A 19,313-nucleotide genomic window follows, 5' to 3' on the forward strand; every position below is an offset into this window, starting at 1 on the left:
CCCCCTTAACGAGTATCTGTTCCCCATAGACTATAATGGGGTTCGAAACCCGTTCGAACACACGAACATTGAGCGGCTGTTCGAATCGAATTTCGAACCTCGAACATTTTAGTGTTCGCTCATCTCTATCTATTATGTACAGTAGAATTAATCCTTTGTGTCTCACTCAGCAGGGACCCGGAGGTGTAACACACTATAAGCAGCCAAAGGCAAATCGAAGCAATGAACATTATTTTAGTAAGGTTCATCTCAAGGACAACCCTCACGTGGAGAAAAATGTGAGAAATAGAAGTGAGAAGTTTGATGCTCTTTAAATCCTGGTCCAGTCTTCAGTCTCTGCCTGTGTCCAGGGATCCGTTGTCTCTAGGCATCTTGTCAATGGCAACCCAAAGAAGGCGTTTTGTAAAAGAATTCAACCCGTATATCACTTGTTATATCTGCAAAGGCTATCTGATCAAGCCAACCACAGTCACAGAGTGCCTGCACACATGTAAGTATTACATTTTATCAGAGATTGTCCTTGTAGGACTGATCACAAGTGTAATGTTTTCACCCTGTGTCTGAATAGATTCTTATCGTGAATGACTTGTAACACTATATCTTATCGTTCAGGGTATGGGACAAATTTACATGTTCACGTTTTGCATGCCTCCTACTTTTGGCAGTTTGTTACATAGGCTTTTCCTATACACTTCCATAAAAGCTTCTCTTTAAGCTCATTTATTTATTAATTTGGCACTATAAAATATATCCCAATATTAAGGTAACAAATTGTATCTGCAAAAGACTGTGTGCAACCATCTATACAGAATAGGCACTTTACTAGTTTTAGTAAAGGTTCATTTACCTAGATCTGTGGCCGTGCGAAGGTCTGAGCCGATCAAAAGCAATAGGATATTGTCATTTTCTTGACATTCCTAAAACCTAACTAAGACCCCTTAACTCTTTAAATCAAAGGTCAAACTCTTAATCATATTCAAACCCTGAACCAGACCCCTATAAGGATCCATACCCTTAAAGGGGTTTGGTTGTTTAAGATTTAACATATTAATGACATATTGACAGGATAAGTAATTGATATCTGATCTGTGGGAATCTGACACCGAGGTCCGTACCAATCAGTTGATCCGACTGCCTCTGAGCAGAAGAAATTATAGAGATTGATGGAGATAGACGTAGTTATATTCTTAATTCAGTAATAGGCGCTGAGCTGCAGCCTTATCCACTATGTAGTAGTGGTACTGGGGTACAGAAGATCATTTCCAGCTGTCTTTGATGCTTCTGGCACCCAGAGGAAGCAGGATCAGCTTATCATGGTAGAGTATAGGTGTCAGACTTGCACCGATCATGTATGAAAAATGCTGGGGAGGGGGAGCCATCTAAAATGGACAAGACCTATTAAAATGAATCTGAACCTTTGATCATACAGCAAAAAAGATAACACAGACCCCAGATTAGACCCTTAAAATTAATTCAAACCCCACTCCAGCCCTTGAAATAAATTCAGGACCTAGACCAGACAGAGCAATGCCAGGTCCTCGTTTGCAAATGTTGTATATAATATCCTGACATTGGCCAATATTGAAATGTGTATGTCTTGTATTTTCTCCCACTCCTGTCTGTAGACATGCCATCACACAGTAGATGTACAGACAGATACACTGCCCTCCTCCACTCTATGATGTTGGGTCTATTTTGACTGGACAGTTGGTGTCCTCAGTCTAGATTTAGATAGTCTGCCACTGAAATAGGGAATACAATCAAAAGATCAGGAATAGAGTAGCCTTGTAGAGTGGATTTTTTAGGCTAGGTTACATATTCCTGGATAATTTTGGCAAGAATATTGAGGATTACAAAATACGTATTGACTGCCGTACATGGATCTAACATTGACTTTAAGATAAGGGTGGAGAAATAACAGCAGGTATATCTGGGAGTTAACTTTAAGTAGATAAGAAAAGCTTCCAGCGGAGTCAATATAAAACCACCAAAATTGTTACGATTGTTAGAAAATAAGAGCAGAAACATAACTTTGTAGACACACACAGATGAAGCAATGTAGAAGTAATCATCTTTTATGCATATGCAAATAAGGCTGCAAGTGTATTGGAGGCGGGGCAAGTTGCAAAATTTGCCTACACATCCATGATGCAGTCAGCAACTTCTTCAATTGACACTGCTTTGCTTCATCAATTTTTGGCCACAATGGTATGTTTCTGCTCCAACTAAAACCCCCTATATGGCACCATTATTAGTTTGGAGACCTTTTGGACCTGACAGACTCCCTTTAAATATTACAACCATAGCAAACATCTGTTTATTAGTTATTAGGGGTCAAATAATAATCTGACCTGATCTTATTTATCACCAGGGTTTCCAATAAGCTGTGAGTTTAGTATGTGCCCTGAGGATACAACAAAGTCTTATGCTGCTGCACTGGGCTGTCATGGGAGCAAGCGAATGTATTATTTGCATTAATGTGCATGTACACTTTATATATACTATAAAGTCTCCATCCCATGTCTTTCTATGCAAGGGAGGAAAAGGCAGAGTATTCACACTCCTCCCTCCTTTGGACGTAATAGGCAATAGCATGTTCCATCTTTCCTGTGTAATTGGGCCTCCTTTTTGAGTAACTTTTTTTTTTTTTTTTTTTAGGAGGGTGAGGGGGTTCTATGTCCAGCCACAATATCAATGTATAGAATCTCCCATAAAATAGTGCAAAAATTTTTTTTTTAAAAAAATAAAAGTTCTAAATCCCTCCTTTCCCTAGAATACATACAAAAGTAGAAAATGACTGTGAGACACATACACATTAGGTATCCCTGTGTCTGAAAGTGCCCAGTCTACTGAATATAGGGGATCTGCAGTGCTCCTGTTCCGTGGGGAAGGGGTTAATAGGAGCACTGCAGATCCCCTATATTCAGCCAGACTGAATTCCAAGTGGGGGAAGAAAAAACAGTCCTCAAGCTCAGGGAAGGGGCAGACAGACACCAAAACACCCCTTCCCCTTTCCCAGCATCTACTGCACCCAAAAACTCTGACCATTTTCATTTTTGAAATTTTCCAGTAGCTGCTGCATTTCCCCCCTAGGCTTATACTCGAGTCAATAAGTTTTCCCAGTTTTTTGTGGTAAAATTAGGGGGGTCGGCTTATATTCGGGTCGGCTTATACTCGAGTATATACGGTATATATCTTTTGAAAGTGTTAGTACACAAACCAGTTAGATGCTGCCTTTATTTCTAACTAAATTCAATGTATGCTAATTTAGTTTGATTTTATACTATTTAACTTTGTTCTTTTTTTCCCTCCCTCCTTCTAGTTTGCAAGAGTTGTATAGTCCAGCATTTTGAAGAAAGCAATGACTGCCCAAAATGTGGAATTCAAGTTCATGAAACGAACCCTTTAGAAATGCTAAGGTATGGCGCTAGTGAATTGATGTTATAAATTTAACATGCAGGCAGTGGCGTAACTAGGAATGGCGGGGCCCCGTGGCGAACTTTTGACATGGCCCTCCCCCCTTCCCTGACTGGTGCCGAAGACCTCGACCGACCCCCTCCTACGCATTCCTGCGCATTCTATTATCCCCCATAGTGGTCCCTGCACACAGTATTATGCCCCATAGTGGCCCCTGCACACAGTATTATCCCCCATAGTGGCCCCTGCAAACAGTATTATCCCCCATAGTGGCCCCTGCAAACAGTATTATCCCCCATAGTGGCCCCTGCACACAGTATTATGTCCCTTACTGGCCCCTGCACACAGTATTATCCCCCATAGTGGCCCCTGCACACAGTATTATGTCCCTTAGTGGCCCCTGAACACAGTATTATCCCCCATAGTGGCCCCTGCACACAGTATTATGTCCCTTAGTGTCCTCTGCACACAGTATTATCCCCCATAGTGGCCCTGCACACAGTATTATGTCCCTTAGTGGCCTCTGCACACAGTATTATACCCCATAGTGGCTTCTGCACACAGTATTATGTCCCACTGTGGACACCCATAAACAATTATTATACTCTGGGGTCTTTTCAGACCCCAGAGTATAATAATCAGAGACCTGGGGGAATAAAAACATAAAAAACTACTGTTTCTTACCTGTCCCCCGACTCCTACTCCTACGTCTTTCTGCAATGACGTCAGACATCACATGACCCGGGACGCAGGCCGGGTTCATGTGACGTCAGAGACGTCAGACAACAAGGAAGGAGGCCTGGCAGGATCGTGGAGAGGTAAGTAACAGTGTTTTTTATGTTTCTTACCTCTCCCGCTCCGCGAATCATTATACTCGGGGGTCCGAAAAGACCCCCTAGTATAATGATAGCAGCGGTAGCGGCTGTCACCGGGCCGCTAATGTCCCGGGCCCTGTGGCAGCTGCCTCTGCTGCTATGGCGGTAGTTACACCACTGCATGCAGGATATGCTGATGTTCTGTGTACCACTACTTAAAGGGATATCCCCATCTTGTAAAGTGAGGATGAAATGGCCATAGTGCTGTATCCAATCTAAGTGTTCCCTACACAGCACTACAGGTTGTGCTGCAACTGCAGCCATCCACCTTCACTTTAGCAGTACTCTACCACATCTGATGGCAGGGGTGCCACTTTGCAGGTACGGCTATGGTGATGTAGCATTAAACTGGTACTGTGGCACCTTCTTAGGATTAGTGGGGGTTTCCGAGGTCATAAAATGGTGGCATATCCTAGAGATGTACCGTCGCCTTACAGTATAAGAAATGCTTTAATTGTAGCTTTATATTAATAATTGTTAACAGTCTCGATTCCTTTGTAGTTTTTTTTCTTCCTTCCTGTTATAATATAGGAAGTCTATATATAATATTTACTGGCTAAGAATATACATTGCATTCTCTAATTAGTTAAGTATAAGGGTAGGGCCAAATGAGGCGGTGCTAATGCAGCCATGATGCCACAGAAAACCATGCTGACATGCCTCCGCTGTGCTTTTTATAGGAGAAATTTAGTTTTGTTTAAGTGACTTCCCTTCACTATCATATGGATGAAGGGAACAGTCACTACTCTAACCCGTATTTCGTGTTGGCCCTTGTTCTTACCGGTAGGGTCTCTGTGTGGTTGCTGCAGCTAAAATATATTTCCCCTGCTTTCAAAATGGCAGAGAAGGATCTGTGTATTTGCAGAGTATGGCAGCTTTGTCCTATTCATGTGAAGCTACTATGAAAAGTATGATGTTCTGAGCATGAACCATGTCGCAACCAATGTAAACACTGAAGAGGCCGTAGCACTTAATAAGCTTAAGAGCTCCTTCACACAACTGATGGGCCAAGGTACCATGAGCTAGTTTAATACAGGTAGACTGACAATTTTAAGAGGCTGCATAACCGCTTTAAAGGGGTTTTCAGGGCTTAAAATATTGATGGGATGGGTGGAGGTCTCACATTGGCACCCCCATCAATCAGCTGTTCTCTGCAGCTGATAATGTAGAGAATACAGCAGGAGGCAGAGACCGCTTCATTCAGACCAGACTAGGTGGCCAGACCAGGTTACTGCAGTTTCTATACACTTGAATTGGACATAAGCTGCAATGACTTTAGCCATTACACAGAGAACAGAGCTGTCTGCTTCCTTCTCCATTCTCTGTGAACCCCACCAATTTGATATTGACAACCTCTCCTCAATATTTTTAGCCACTTTTCGGTTGTTAGTGATGGTATAGGCCCATGTACATGTACCACTCTATGGTCTGTGGAGCCTCTGTTTACTTAAGATTTCCCATGATGACATAGAAGTTTTCTCCGGTTAGAATCTGTTAGCTGGTGGTGGAAATATAATATCATTTTTTTGTTTGTTTTTCAATTCTAGATTAGACAATACCCTTGAAGAAATCATATTTAAACTGGTGCCAGGTCTTCGGGAAGGTAGGTCTTCTTTCTCTCTATTTTGACTCTTGTGACATTACCATCACAAGCTATATTAGGGTCCTAAAGCAAATACCTGATGAAACGGGTGTCCAGGTGTGCACTAGCACCAACCAGCTGATCGCAGGAGCTGCAACTCCCTGGCAAATGCTGCAGCCTCTTTGTGGACCTGTTATAACATGTTTAGGGGGCACATTTCCATTTATGACAATTGGGCTGAGGTACAGCAATGGGCACAGCTGCTGCACAATGTACGTTATAGTCCCTGGTACTCAATGAAGAGGCTGTACCACTTACTCAAGTGCAATGGCCCCTTTCTTCAGATGATCCAGATTAAAGTTTTTTTCCGAGACTTACAGTAGATATTGATGAACTAGAATAGGTGTTCAATATCATATTGGTGGGGGTCACACTCTGTGCACCCCCATCGATCTAATCTTGATGACCTATCCTAAGAATAGGTCACCTTCAATAGTCTTGGAAAACCTCTTTATTCTTTTGGATGAAAGATCAATCACAGCATTTAGTCTTCACCTATAAATAGAAACAATGATGATAGTATGAACAGATCCTGAATTGTACGATATGACCCGTTCACATAATTTTTTTGTTTTTAATGTTATTGTCTGTAGGAGAGCAGCAGCGAGAATTAGAATTCTGGAAGAGGAAAAGGCCACAGGAGAATGGAGAAGGTATTTTATTAGTGCAATACTGTTTCTTATACAGTAAATGCCTTGCTTACTGATATCTAAGGGGTTGGTCAAAGATTCCAAACTTTACGGTCACACAACCACATCTTCCTATTGCTGCTGGAGCCATTGTGCGACACTGTTGGCTGCAGTAAGGATACCGCACAACCAAGAACAAGAACCATTGCACAATGAGGTTATATGTCACTATGTCACTATGGACACTGCATCACTGAGACTAGTATGCTCCTGGGATTGATGGAGAGTGTATTTATATAGTTACCTATGTCTTATAGGTTTTGTTGTTGTTGTTGTTGTTTGCTTTTGTTGCTGGACCTATTTATACCATTTTAATTGTTCGGCTTGCACATTGTATGTGAACAGATTGCACAAGATATAATGTGTACTGGCATAGTAAGCTTCAATCCTCACTTAAGCATCTGCACTGACACAAAGTAGCCATAGAGGCGGTGATGTGAAAACTGAAACTTAGAGGGGTTCACACTATAGTTATTCAGTGTCCGTTGTTCTGATCCGTCAGAGGAGTTGAGTATTAGATGCTAAATTACAGATGCAGATAGAGGCCAGAGTTAGGTGTCTGTCTAAATTAATGCCAATGTAAAAAAAACATGCAGCATCTGTCCTGTTTTTTACATTAGAGTCAATGGGAATGCCCACAGACAGTGGGGCTCTGTCTTTGTCCATTACTCTGCCACCATTAATGTCTGTTGCTGCCATCCTATAACAGATAACAACAGACTGTGATTTATGTCATATCCAAAGTTTCTTCAGAAAGTGACCAGCTACTATTTGGAATATTTAGCCTATTGAATTCACTTATTATATAACCAATTTAATACTGGGGGCTCATCTGTCTCCGATCGTTAGTTGGAGCCCTTAACATGAACGAAGCTGCAAAAAAAGCGAGTACACTTTAGTTTCATATAGTTGTGCGGAGTCGCTTTATAAATGCTAATATGGTAGGAAAATGTACCGTAATTCTTCAGTCTCACCAATGGTAGACAATAATGGCTTGTATTTACTAGGTCAGGAAATATCTACTTCCTGAAGCGAATGCTGAACAAATCCTTTTCTTTTCACTGTGCAGGATAATAATATATGAGCTCGAGGAAGCCAATGTTTCCTGGTGCATGACTTTCATTTTTTCTTATTCACTGTTAGCCATTAGTTTTCTTGAAAATGCACCTCATACCTTAAGGAGAATATATCCACTAAATGCTTGATTGCCTCCTCCAAACATGGCAGTCATTGGCGCCAATGTAATTGTAGAAACAAGTAGAGCTGATGAACAGATGGCGGACTGCACAAAAGTTAAAATGAATGTCCGCCTTTGAATACCATTTTGCTTTTTTTAGCCTAAGCAGGTCCACAATTCTGTACTGATGGGTTGTAGAATATATTTTTAATATGGCACGAGGTCTGCCAAATCACATGCATAGAATGTAGAAAAATCAGATACTGGCTGTCTGCAGCAACTAAAGGCTCACTTTTTACAAATTTAAAAGGGTGGTCCCATTATAGACATGAGGGTCCTGTCCCCCTCTTTATGTAACTAGAGAGGGATGGACAGGTCCTTTGTACTCCATTCATCTCCATAGCGGAGACAGATGAGTAACAACATTCAGGAGTAGAACGGTCTGCAGCAAGATCCTAAAGCAGAATGTAAGACTAGGTTTGTGCAGAGGATTTGGAGTTCTAACCTTACAAAGTATATTATGGAATAAATCAGCATCACTTCTATAGAGGCTGTCATTTTTATTTGTACATATGTTATCAGGCGGTGTTTTTTTTACAGACACAAATACAGAGGGTTTGTTGGAGAAAAATAAAAATGCAATTTATTTCACTGACTTTTAAGGAGTGAAAAAAATGTGTTAGCACAAACTAAAGTGACCTTCACGGTGTGTTTTTTTCCCCCTTGCTATTATCTCATATTACTGTACTATATCTTTTTAAATGTGCAGTTCAATGGGGCTTTGCAAGCATGGATACCCAACATATGCATACTATTGCTGATTGCCAGTAAATGAGGATAAGCCAGAGCTTTAAAGAGGACCTTTCATGTCCTCAGGCACATGCGGTTTTATATACCGCTAGAAAGCAGACAGTGCACAAAATTCAACGTACTGTTGGCTTTCCCATTATGTGCCCTGGGGCAAGAGCTATCAATACCATTATCGATAGCTCTTCACTGTCAGAAGGACATTCCTGACAGTCTATCTGGGAACGCCCCTTCTGACAGTACTATCTGTAGCTCTATACTGTCAGAGGGGGGCGTTCGTTACGGTCCAGCCATGACACTGATCGGTGAGGAACGCCACTTCCCGACAGTACACATCCATAGACTAGTACTGGGGGGTGTTCCTTACAGCTCAGCGTCATGAAAAACATAAGTTTTCTTTCTTTTTTATGTTTTTTATTCTTCTAATGGAAGAAAAAGTTTGCCATGGAAATCTTTTTTTCTGTTACAAAAGTAAACAAACATGACGGAAGAAAGTGTCCATGTTTTTTACATTAGAGTCACTGGGAACGGATGCAGGTAGAGGGGACTCTGTCTATGTTCGTTATTCTACTACCATTAATGTCCATTGCTCTGATACCATGATGGTTGAATATAGCATTCATGACGTCACTGATTTTTTTTTTATGACTATGGATATCCCTGCTGAGCGTAGTAACTTTTAGCACCAGTTTAATTCTAATAGCTGCAGCTACCTTTATAAGTGCACTTACGCTTGTCTTTTTTATTTTATATAGATGGGCTGCCAAATAAAAGATTTAAGGATGATGACGAGGAAAATGATGAAAACAAAGACTATCATAGAAGTGACCCACAGATTGCCATCTGTCTGGACTGTCTACGCAATAATGGCCAGTCTGGTGACAACATAGTGAAGGTAGGTCCTGTCTGCGTGCACTGCTGGACTATGTGAAGTGTAACATGGTTAGAACATAGAAGCATACAGCAGGTGGATAGATAGTCAGGTAAATATACAGTACATATTGTATGTCTATTTTTGGAACAATATGGTTACTAAGAAAATGATTTGTCAGGTCTCCTGATGGTTTTTTTTTCCCACAGTGGCTTCTCTAGCTGCTCATAGTAAGCTACATTGATAAAGAGAGAGGGACAAGGAGGTAGTACTATCTGTGCCACCATTATTTGGTACTGAAAATGCTGTTCTGCCAGTAAGAGGATCCTCACATTACAGTAAAGCCTGTACACAGACTGTGGTTACCTTGTGATCACAATGGTTGTGCTGTGCTTATGTGGATAGAAATGTCTACCACCACAATATATTTTTGTTATGAGACCAAAGGAGTATGCTGTGGATTAGTATATATATGATTATATAATTACTATGTAACGACTTGGTTTACTTTTTACTTGCAGGGATTGATGAAGAAATTCATCCGCTGCTCTACACGCATCACGGTTGGGACTATTAAAAAGTTTTTAAGCTTAAAATTGAAACTACCGAGTACGTATGAGGTAAGACGTTTGATATACTGACAAAGGATTGGGGTATAGTCACATAATCACTAAAGGTGCAGCACAAAACCAGCGCGTTTCATCAGTGCTCTTTACATAGTTACATAGTGGATGAGGTTGGATGAAAACACAGATGATCCAGAAGAAGGCAATAAACCCCATGAGGCTGATGCCAATGGCGAACTTCAGTCCGTAAAAAAAACAAAACCTGGATCAACGTGTCTAAAACATGTAACCTGTAATATTTCTCAGTCCCGTAACAGTCTCTTGTGAATCTTCAAGGCAATGAAGTCTTGCATATACGTCGCAAGGAATACGCGCAACTCAGAAGAATTATATAGATCAGCAGCCCTTCCTATTTCCCTCTCTTTATCCTAATATAGTTACTTGTGATATGATACCTTTGAGTTGTAGTCCATCTTGGGAGACCAAGACAGATGCAGAATAGATTTCAGAGTGAATGTCAGTCTAGGATATATCACAAAGTGTCTTATATTTGCCTTCACTACTGTTATATGTGAAACTTGTTAAAAAGCTAGTGACCATTTAAAGGGATTGTCCAGGATATTTGGATTTCCTAGGATAGGCCATAAATTTGCAGTGACAACACTTGGCCTCTATACAGATGTTAGAGCTTTCTACTTCTGGCTCTGTGTTGTGTATAGCAGGGGAGCTGGAAGCTGATCTGCGCAGGTCCTAAGGATAGGCAATAAAATTGGGTATTCCACTGCAAAGCTTAAACTTGTTTTTGAAGCCTCTAGTATTTCACGTTGCCAACGCACAGCAATAATGGTACAGTAGTTCCATTGCCTTACTATCCCTTTGTTGTGATGTGAGGTGGGTTTAAAGAAGCCTAAATATATTTTAAGACGGCGGATCAGTATGTATGTAGCTGTTTATAGAGGCTTTGCATGAGCGTATTTAGTAACCAGGCTGTAAACATGTTTTTCAATCTCTTTTAAGGAATTATTCTAGCAAAAAGTGACATTTATGTGGAATCTAACAATTTACACCCACTACCCATAACTTTCTTACCTACAGTCTGGCATTTCTAACATTTGGCAGGTCTGTCTACCCACTGTCTGTTTTTAGGCGATGTCTCAGGGGCATCAAGTTTCAGTACACAACACTGTTCTTGTCTCAGGAACAAAGACAGTTGGCAGACGTAGATGATCTCTTAGCTTCTGCCCACTCTTATTTTTACAGACAAGCTATGCGGTTTGTATCAGTAATACTGGTAAAGGCCTTAAGTTGAGATTTTTTCAGTTCCTTATATTTGCTTCTGGGAAAGCTGAGAGAGAATATCAGTATGATGGCTTCCACAGGTGTAAGTCAGCTTTCCCAGGCTCCTAAATGGTAAATCTGTCTAGTTTAGCTGTCTTCATGGCGGACCTTGTCAGATTTGATAAGATGCAGACTTTTCCCAGCAAAGCACAGGAACCTGACAAAATCCATTGTAAATCATTGGGGTATGTCAGCCCCTGGGGTCTAGCCTACAATAGATTCTGAGTGCCTTGACACAAGTGTGAACATAATAGTAGTACAAGCCTTCTGTCCATATTTAATCCACCTGCAAAAAAATTAGTGTGAACATACCCTAAAGATGGACAGGCAGTAGTGTAACTAGTAAAGACCCAAAGACCAGGCCCCATAGCAAATTTTTGGCTGGGGCCCCCCAGTATCACACATTATAGCGCCCCTTTCCTGGCACCTACAAGGTATAGTGCCCTCTTTACTGGCCCCCACACAGTACAAAGCCCCCTTACTTACCCCCACACAGAATGTTGCCACATTTTTGAACCCCCAAACAGTTTGCTCATTCCTTTAGTGGCCTTCACACTGTAAATGCCCCCTTTATGGGTCTCCCACACCATATACTGCCTTGTTATTGGACCCTATGCAATAAGCTCCCCGTTTACAGGCTATCTTACAGTAAGTGTTTTTTTTTTGGGGTGGCAGGGGCTCGACTGGGCTCCCTAAGGTTCAAGCCCATGTGACTCAGATAACTCCTATCTATACAAAACTATGGATGGGGGGGATAAGTGAACAGGAAGGGCAGGACATAAAAATAGAAAGACCTGCTTAGGTTGATAATAGAACTGAAGATGAACTTTCTATTGCATGCAAAGTACTGTACTCACATCAGTATATGTCAGTACTTCTCTATATATGTCCTGTATGGTCTTGGGGCTATTTGAATGTAAAAGAGACTATTAAAGAACAGATTCTCCTCTACTAACTGTGTATATTGAATGACAAATGGGTCATACACTACTAACAATAGCGTTTATTTTGCAGCTGGATGTTCTATGCAATGGAGAAATTATGGGAAAGGACCATACAATGGAATTTATATATATGACAAGATGGCGACTAAGGGGTGAAAATGTAAATATGCTCTCATGTTAACTTTTTTGTGTTTCTATATATATAGCTGCAAAAAGTTAGAATAAAATGTTGTGTTGTAATATATATATATATATATATATATATATATATATATATATATATATATTAATTAATTACTCACACACAGGATTAAACTTCTAATTTCAGGGAGTCCATACCACGCCCCCTTTATACCACATCAGTCCACCCATTTGCAAGTCAAAAAAATCCTCCTTTATTGGCTCTCCCACAGTATTTTGTCCCGCTTAGTGGCCCACACAGAACCTTTCCCCCTTTTCTGGTCCCCATACAATATATTACCCATACGAAATATATTGTCCCCTTTTAAGACCCAGACACAGTATATTGTATACCAAGATGGTGGGAAATATTTTTTTTTTTCCACTTGACCCTTTACCAAAGTACCGTACATGACACAATGCCATTCTTGCCCATGTGGCTGTGTGTGGTATTGCAGTTCAGTATCCTTTGCTTAGCTTTGTACAATGTTGGCTACTGCTGTTCACTTATGGTTTGGGGGGAAGGGGTGGATCCTTAGTGAGTATATATTATAACTGCAATATGCCTGTTTTAGTATGAAATGGAGCATCTCTTCCTCATCTTTGTGTTACGCCATTCCTCTTTTATTCCTCCTAGAAATACAAGAATAATTTGACTACTGGTTGTTGCCATTCCCCTTGTCAAACGGGTGGGCTCGCTTCATGATCTGATACTGTCAGCACTGAGTGGACAATGTCAGACTGTATAGCGACACGTCCCTCACTAGAAACACCGCGTAATTTACTTATACATTTCTAGGAGTAGTAACAGAGGGTTTAAAAAAAAAAATAGAATAGAAGTATGAACGAAACCAAACACCTCAGGAGAGATGTTCGGTCTTATTAAAAAAGCAATGTAGGTGAAGATGGGCAATGGATGGACTGATCTGCTAGGACCTAAATGATCAACACTGTATATAATGGATGTCATGTCATGATAGTCTCTTATGCAGATCATGTACAACCTTTGCTGGATTCTTGCCTCCTACACAAGACATAATCTTATTGTATGTATATAATATTGATCTCTCCTCCTGTGTACATAGAAACCATTTTACACCTCGCTCATTTCTACATGCAGTTGTGGATGTCTTGTTCTAATAAGCACATGATCTCCTTCACAGTTTCAATGTCAGGACAATTCGACTGCACTACATATGTCGCTCAGTGATATTGCTCCTGTTACAGAGACATCCTCAACCGTATGTATAAATATGATTTTTATTTTTTTTTTAATACCAACGCACATTGAATAGCCATTATGTGATGAAAGTGGGCCTAAGCACAAAATCATATATCCTATATATTACTTATAGCAATTTGTAATATTGTCCATATTTCCTACAGTTCCAATCTGACTGTGCTATCATATATCCTATGGTGTCATTGTCCCTCTAACTACATACTATGGCTTATATTTTACACAAACCCTAATTGGTTTAAGAAAAAGTTTTATAAAGACAACCCCTGTCCATATGTGATATTGGGGTAGGGTGGTGGTTGTCCCATTTGGGACTCTCTTCTATGACCTACAATAGAGAGCTGTATATTATGTGATTTATTCATTTGAATGGTTGGCATGTAATATTATACAAATATGGCTATCCTCGGTGATATCGTCTCATTGCCATTGACTGAAGCCTGTTGATCCAGCATTCAAGTGAATAGGAGCTGAGCTGCCATAACATGGTACAGCCATTACTCATTGTATGGAACAGTATTCATCTGACTCCATGTACTGTTCTCTGAACAATGGGAGTGATAGTTGTCACATCCTCACTGATCCCATATAGATGATTTATCCTAAGGACAACACCTTTAATTCTATAATTAAAACAACAAATGGCTTAAAGAGACCAGTCACCAAGTCTGAAAATCCCAATGTCATATATCATCTGATGAGCGCTGTTACTTGAGCATTTTGGTGTTTTTTTTATCCAGGTCTATTCAGCCATTCCAAAGACATAAGCCCCTTTATTGTTAATGCAAATTACGATATACTAGAAACCACCACAGTGTTACCACCCACTTGACTAGTATACTCTAATATGCTCTAAAAGGGGCTTATATCTTTGGAATAGCTGAATGGATTACGATTAAAAAAAACAAACAAACAAAAAAAAACAGAAAATGCTCAGGTTGACCGCACCTGAGATGATGTATATCATTGGGCTTTTCAGATCTGGGGACAGGTCCATTTAAAGGCCCATGCTCTTTTCTAGAAGGTGTGATTCCTTGATGTACCTTGGTGGAAGATTGTTCATTCACTTCTGTGAGACTTGTGACTACAACTGTGTTTGCCATGTGCGGCTATCTCTCTATTCAGTGCATTCTCAGCACCATTCAGAACAGTGGTAATAATGACATACAGTATATATACAGTACATATATAGACACTATAATGCTCATCTGATATGAAGCGCCCGCCCTAGTCTTGCATATACTTGCTAGAGAAACCCTTAGTAAGAAGGCAACTTTACAATAATTTAGTGCATTTTACCTATTTCTTTTTGTTCTTTCCTTTCTTTTCTTCAGTCTTATCCCATGGTATTGCAATATCGACCAAGAATTGACTTTGGTTAATTGGTCGGGAACACTGAGAAGAATCTGCACTATACGTTTACTCATCGACAGATTGCACAATGAATGGATGTGCCTATATACATGGACTAAAAGGACACTGTCTACTATACAGCATGCAAAATATGGATGTGGTCTCTTTCCAACCTGTCAGTAGTGTCATTTGTAGCTATTGTCATGAAACCAAGTGCCAGTCTGTTGTGAAGCATCGGACTGACCTCTAGGTATGCTATTCACATGCTGCAAGACCTAGCTATGGTGGATGTAATAGTGTACACACATCTTGTGGATATCTGGTTAGAGCCAACATTTTTGCATTACTGCTAATTCAACCCCTTGTGGTTTTATTGTTAGCAAGTCTTTGATATAATACTCTTGTTTAGTAGTAACACAGTGAAATCTGTAATGGTTTCCCATACATCTTCGTGACTGACAATAACTAGAAACTACACGACTTAGAATATTGATTTGTATATTGTCTTCTACACCAAAAGCATATAAAGTGATATTCTCGCTAGAAACATGTTCACTAGGTTGGTGATAAATGTTAGATCAGTAGGTGGCCAACCACAGAGACCCTTGTTAGTAATACAATGGGTGAGGGGTTCTGTATGATAAAATGATTGAGGATTTGACCGCTCTACACAGGGTTGCCCTCCATTCTGTTCATTGGGGAGGTTCTTGTGGTCGGATTCCCAATAATCTAACATTACCTACATGTGGATGGGTGATACGTTTCTGGCTAGAATACCCTTTTAACCATTATTCTGTTCTTTATATTTATAAATTGTTATGATCAGAATGCTTCCATTTCCACATATCGATCGTAACGATTTCAGATAGGTAATCCAGTGATTGTTTCATTAGTATATATTCATTTACTACATGGTTAGAACTGGTTTTATCTCACTCATACAGGGCAGTTATTACAAACACACATTCTCTCTCCAATTGGATCATCAATCCCTTCATGTAAATGTTCTTTTAGTAAGGTGATCTTATATGGAATTGAAAGGCCAAACTTTTTTTTATTTTTTTTTTAACTTTTCGTGATTGATTTTTACATAATCTAGGTATCCACCTTTCTTAATAGCTAATGGGTCACAATGTTTTCAAAGATGTGGCCATGTTGTGCTATAGCCTCTTATGCTAGCCTTTGGCTCTCCTTCTTTCGAGTCCACATGGGACCCAAAGGACAGAGAACCTGTTTGCTTAAAAAGCGGTTACCCACGGAACCCATAGACTATAATAGGATCCGCCGATTGTCCGTCAGGATTCCAATTTTGTACTAAGACCGGAGAGAGAGAATTCCTCCTGCAGGACTTTTCTCTCCGCTAATTTTAGGCAGAGTCTCCTATGGAGACTCCAATGCAGATGTGACCCTAGTCCTAGTGAGTACTCCCTTCCAAGGGATTTTCAGAGACTTTAAGACTAAGGCTACACTGAGACTTTGGCTACGACTCCATTCATGTGACCAAAGATTTCTCTTGTGACTCCTTCACTAATGTAAGTGAATGAATTCTCATTGTAAACCCAAGGGTGCTGCAACTGCAATTCTAGTTGCAAACAAATTGAGCAATGCTCAATCTTCTTGGGACCAGAAGTGACAACTTCCTTCAGGTCACAATGTGATTTCATTCACTTACATGAGGGAAGCAGTTGCAGGGCGGCACATCGATCATTGATCGCACAACAGGAGTTGCAGAAAAAGTTTTGGTATAGCTCTAGCCTAATATTTATGGCTTAGGATAGGCCATCAGTATTATTTTGGTGTGGTCCACCTCTCGTACCTCCAACTGATCAGATGTTTTAAAGGGCTTCTCCTTGATTGCAATATTGATGACCATTTTTCGGACTTATCCTGGCATCCAGGACACAAGCCGTTTAGTTTTTGGAGACTGTAGCATTTTTTTTGAATACCCTACATAGTATAGGGGCTGTGCTTGGTATTCCAGCTCAGTTCCATTCATTTGACTGGAACTGAGTTTCAAACAGGCCATATGAGAAATGAACATGGCGTCACTGGCTTGCAAAGTGGAAATGGTGCTCAGCTGAGTGGAACAAAGCTGCAAAGCTAGGTAGAGCTGCTATGGAATGGGTGCCGTGGCTGACAAATGGTGAAGAGGTTGCAGTGCTTATCTGAGTTGTACGGCTCCTCCAAACAGCTGATTGGCTAGATTCCCGAGTGTCGATCCTTACTGATCTGATATGTATGATCAATATTATAGTCCTGGAAAATCTTCTTTAAGTTCTTTGGATAGGAACGGTGTACAGTGTGTATTTTGTCACCTCTACACTGAAAACAAGGACAGAGTCCCCTTCTGAATGATAATGATAGAGAGGTGTAGCTTAAAGCACCTGGCCCCAATACAAAATCTGTTATAGAGCCCCTACCTATCTCGTGCCATTTACAATAGAGGTATATTTTATGTAGCAGAGGGACCTTTGGGACCCCCTCAGAGTCTAGGGCTATCGCAGCACCTCCTATAGTTACGCCCCTGCTTCAGATAGTAACTGGACCACATCACCATCATTTGTGCTAGCACGTTATAAATAATAAGCATCCTATGACATTTCAGTAGTCCAATTTACATGATGCCTTGCCACCTCCATTGACCACCTAGGTATCCACATCTCCATATACCTCTTCTGCACTTCTTCCTTTGCCAAATGTTTAATTTGCATTAGACTTCCATTATATTTTTTTTAAATAATTTATTAAATGCAGATATAATGCAAAAAATCCACGAAAAGTCCATGTAAAAATGTCCTGGGCATAGGTGACCTAGTAATATGTGTGGTCTCTGAATTCCTTCCTATAGTAATGATAATGTATTGTGTACTTTTATTTATACACATGGTCTGTACTGGTGCGTCTCATACAATCCGTAGGTAAGCATTTTACAGAATAAGTTGGTAGCACTTATTAGTATTCTATAAAACTGTGTGCCTCATTGTAGAATTATCTAATATAATATACAGTCTGGTTTATATATAAAATATACATAGAAATGTGTATATGCACTGTGAGCGTTTAGGAAAGATACTGTTGTTATTCCCTGTGTGGTGAGCTGGGTATATTTTCTTACATATATTTCTTTGCAGAGGAATAGTAGTTGTTATAACTTTGCTGACAAATATGCTATATAATATGTGTAAAGATGCCTTTAAAAATGTAACCAAAATAACTGTAAGACTGCAGAGGAGAATCTCTATTATAAAGGATAGTTTCATGACCAAATTCCTTGCACTACCACGTCTGAAGAAGGGACTTGATGTCAGGAAGTATATTTTTCTAAGTTATTTTCAGTTAAAATTGTATTTTGTACCTGTGAAAGAAGTGAGGTCGTCGCATAGTCTCTCATTTCCTTTCAGATTGAAATTTTGTAACGAAGCTCAAATTGAAATGGATTTTATAAGAAATGGCACATTTTGTAAATAGTCTTCAAGAGCTGAACATCTATCTAAACGGTTTACTCTAATATAAAACTGGATTGTTGGTATTACATCTGTGCGTCTTTGTGTTTTCTTTGCATTCTTGGAAATAAGATAAGATAATCCTTTAATAGTCCCACATGGGGAAATTCAGTGTGTTACAGCAGCACGGATAATACAGTAATATATTACAAGAACACACACAAGATCATAGCAGATAGAAAAGATACTAGGAGTCATAGCAACTAAGAAGAAAAGAAAGACTTCAGGATCATTTAGTTCTCTGTGCGGAGTGATCTTCACTTAGCCTCATGTTGATTATACAGCCTGGCCACGGTTGGGAGGAAGGATCTCCGATAGCTCCTTCTCACACTTGGGGTGAAGCAGTCAGTCACTGACAATACTACACAGTGCTATCACGGTCTCATACATGGGATGGGAATTGTTCTCCAGCATGAAGCTCACCATGGTCAGTGTCCTTCTGTTACCCACCACCTGTACTGGGACCAGAGGGATCACCAGGACAGAGCTGGCCCTTTTAACCAGCCTGTGAAGTCTATTTCTATCCCTGGCTGGTATGCTACTCCCCCAGCAGGCCACTCTAAAGAAGATGGTTGATGCTACCACAGAGTTGAATAAAATACTGTCATGAGTCCTTGTCTCTATAGACTCCCATACAAAGAGAAAAGTTGGCCAAACCCAATAATTTCGGTGGGACTGGCCAACTATGTAGTATGACTGACTCTCCCCCAG

General features: G+C 40.2%; 1 protein-coding gene across 7 annotated transcripts in view; it reads left to right on the forward strand.

The window, feature by feature from the left end:
• The window catches only part of PCGF5 (polycomb group ring finger 5), a 60,807-nt gene extending 42,188 nt beyond the window's left edge, over nt 1-18,619 (forward strand). For 4 of the 7 annotated variants that reach the window (XM_075258412.1, XM_075258416.1, XM_075258417.1 and 1 more), the window contains exons 2-10: nt 171-490; nt 3,323-3,419; nt 5,840-5,895; nt 6,528-6,587; nt 9,363-9,502; nt 10,000-10,098; nt 12,397-12,486; nt 13,670-13,747; nt 15,081-18,619. In XM_075258412.1, the coding sequence (XP_075114513.1) occupies nt 304-490; nt 3,323-3,419; nt 5,840-5,895; nt 6,528-6,587; nt 9,363-9,502; nt 10,000-10,098; nt 12,397-12,486; nt 13,670-13,747; nt 15,081-15,128 (855 nt within the window). In that variant the 5' untranslated portion in view covers nt 171-303 and the 3' untranslated portion in view covers nt 15,129-18,619. The remainder of the gene's footprint in view (nt 1-170; nt 491-3,322; nt 3,420-5,839; nt 5,896-6,527; nt 6,588-9,362; nt 9,503-9,999; nt 10,099-12,396; nt 12,487-13,669; nt 13,748-15,080) is intronic. The other 3 variants (XM_075258414.1, XM_075258415.1, XM_075258419.1) reach the window with 2 other exon arrangements.
• The last annotated feature ends 694 nt before the right edge of the window (nt 18,620-19,313 follow it).

The sequence above is a fragment of the Leptodactylus fuscus genome, chromosome 10, assembly GCF_031893055.1.
Source record: "Leptodactylus fuscus isolate aLepFus1 chromosome 10, aLepFus1.hap2, whole genome shotgun sequence".
Lineage (NCBI taxonomy): Eukaryota > Metazoa > Chordata > Amphibia > Anura > Leptodactylidae > Leptodactylus > Leptodactylus fuscus.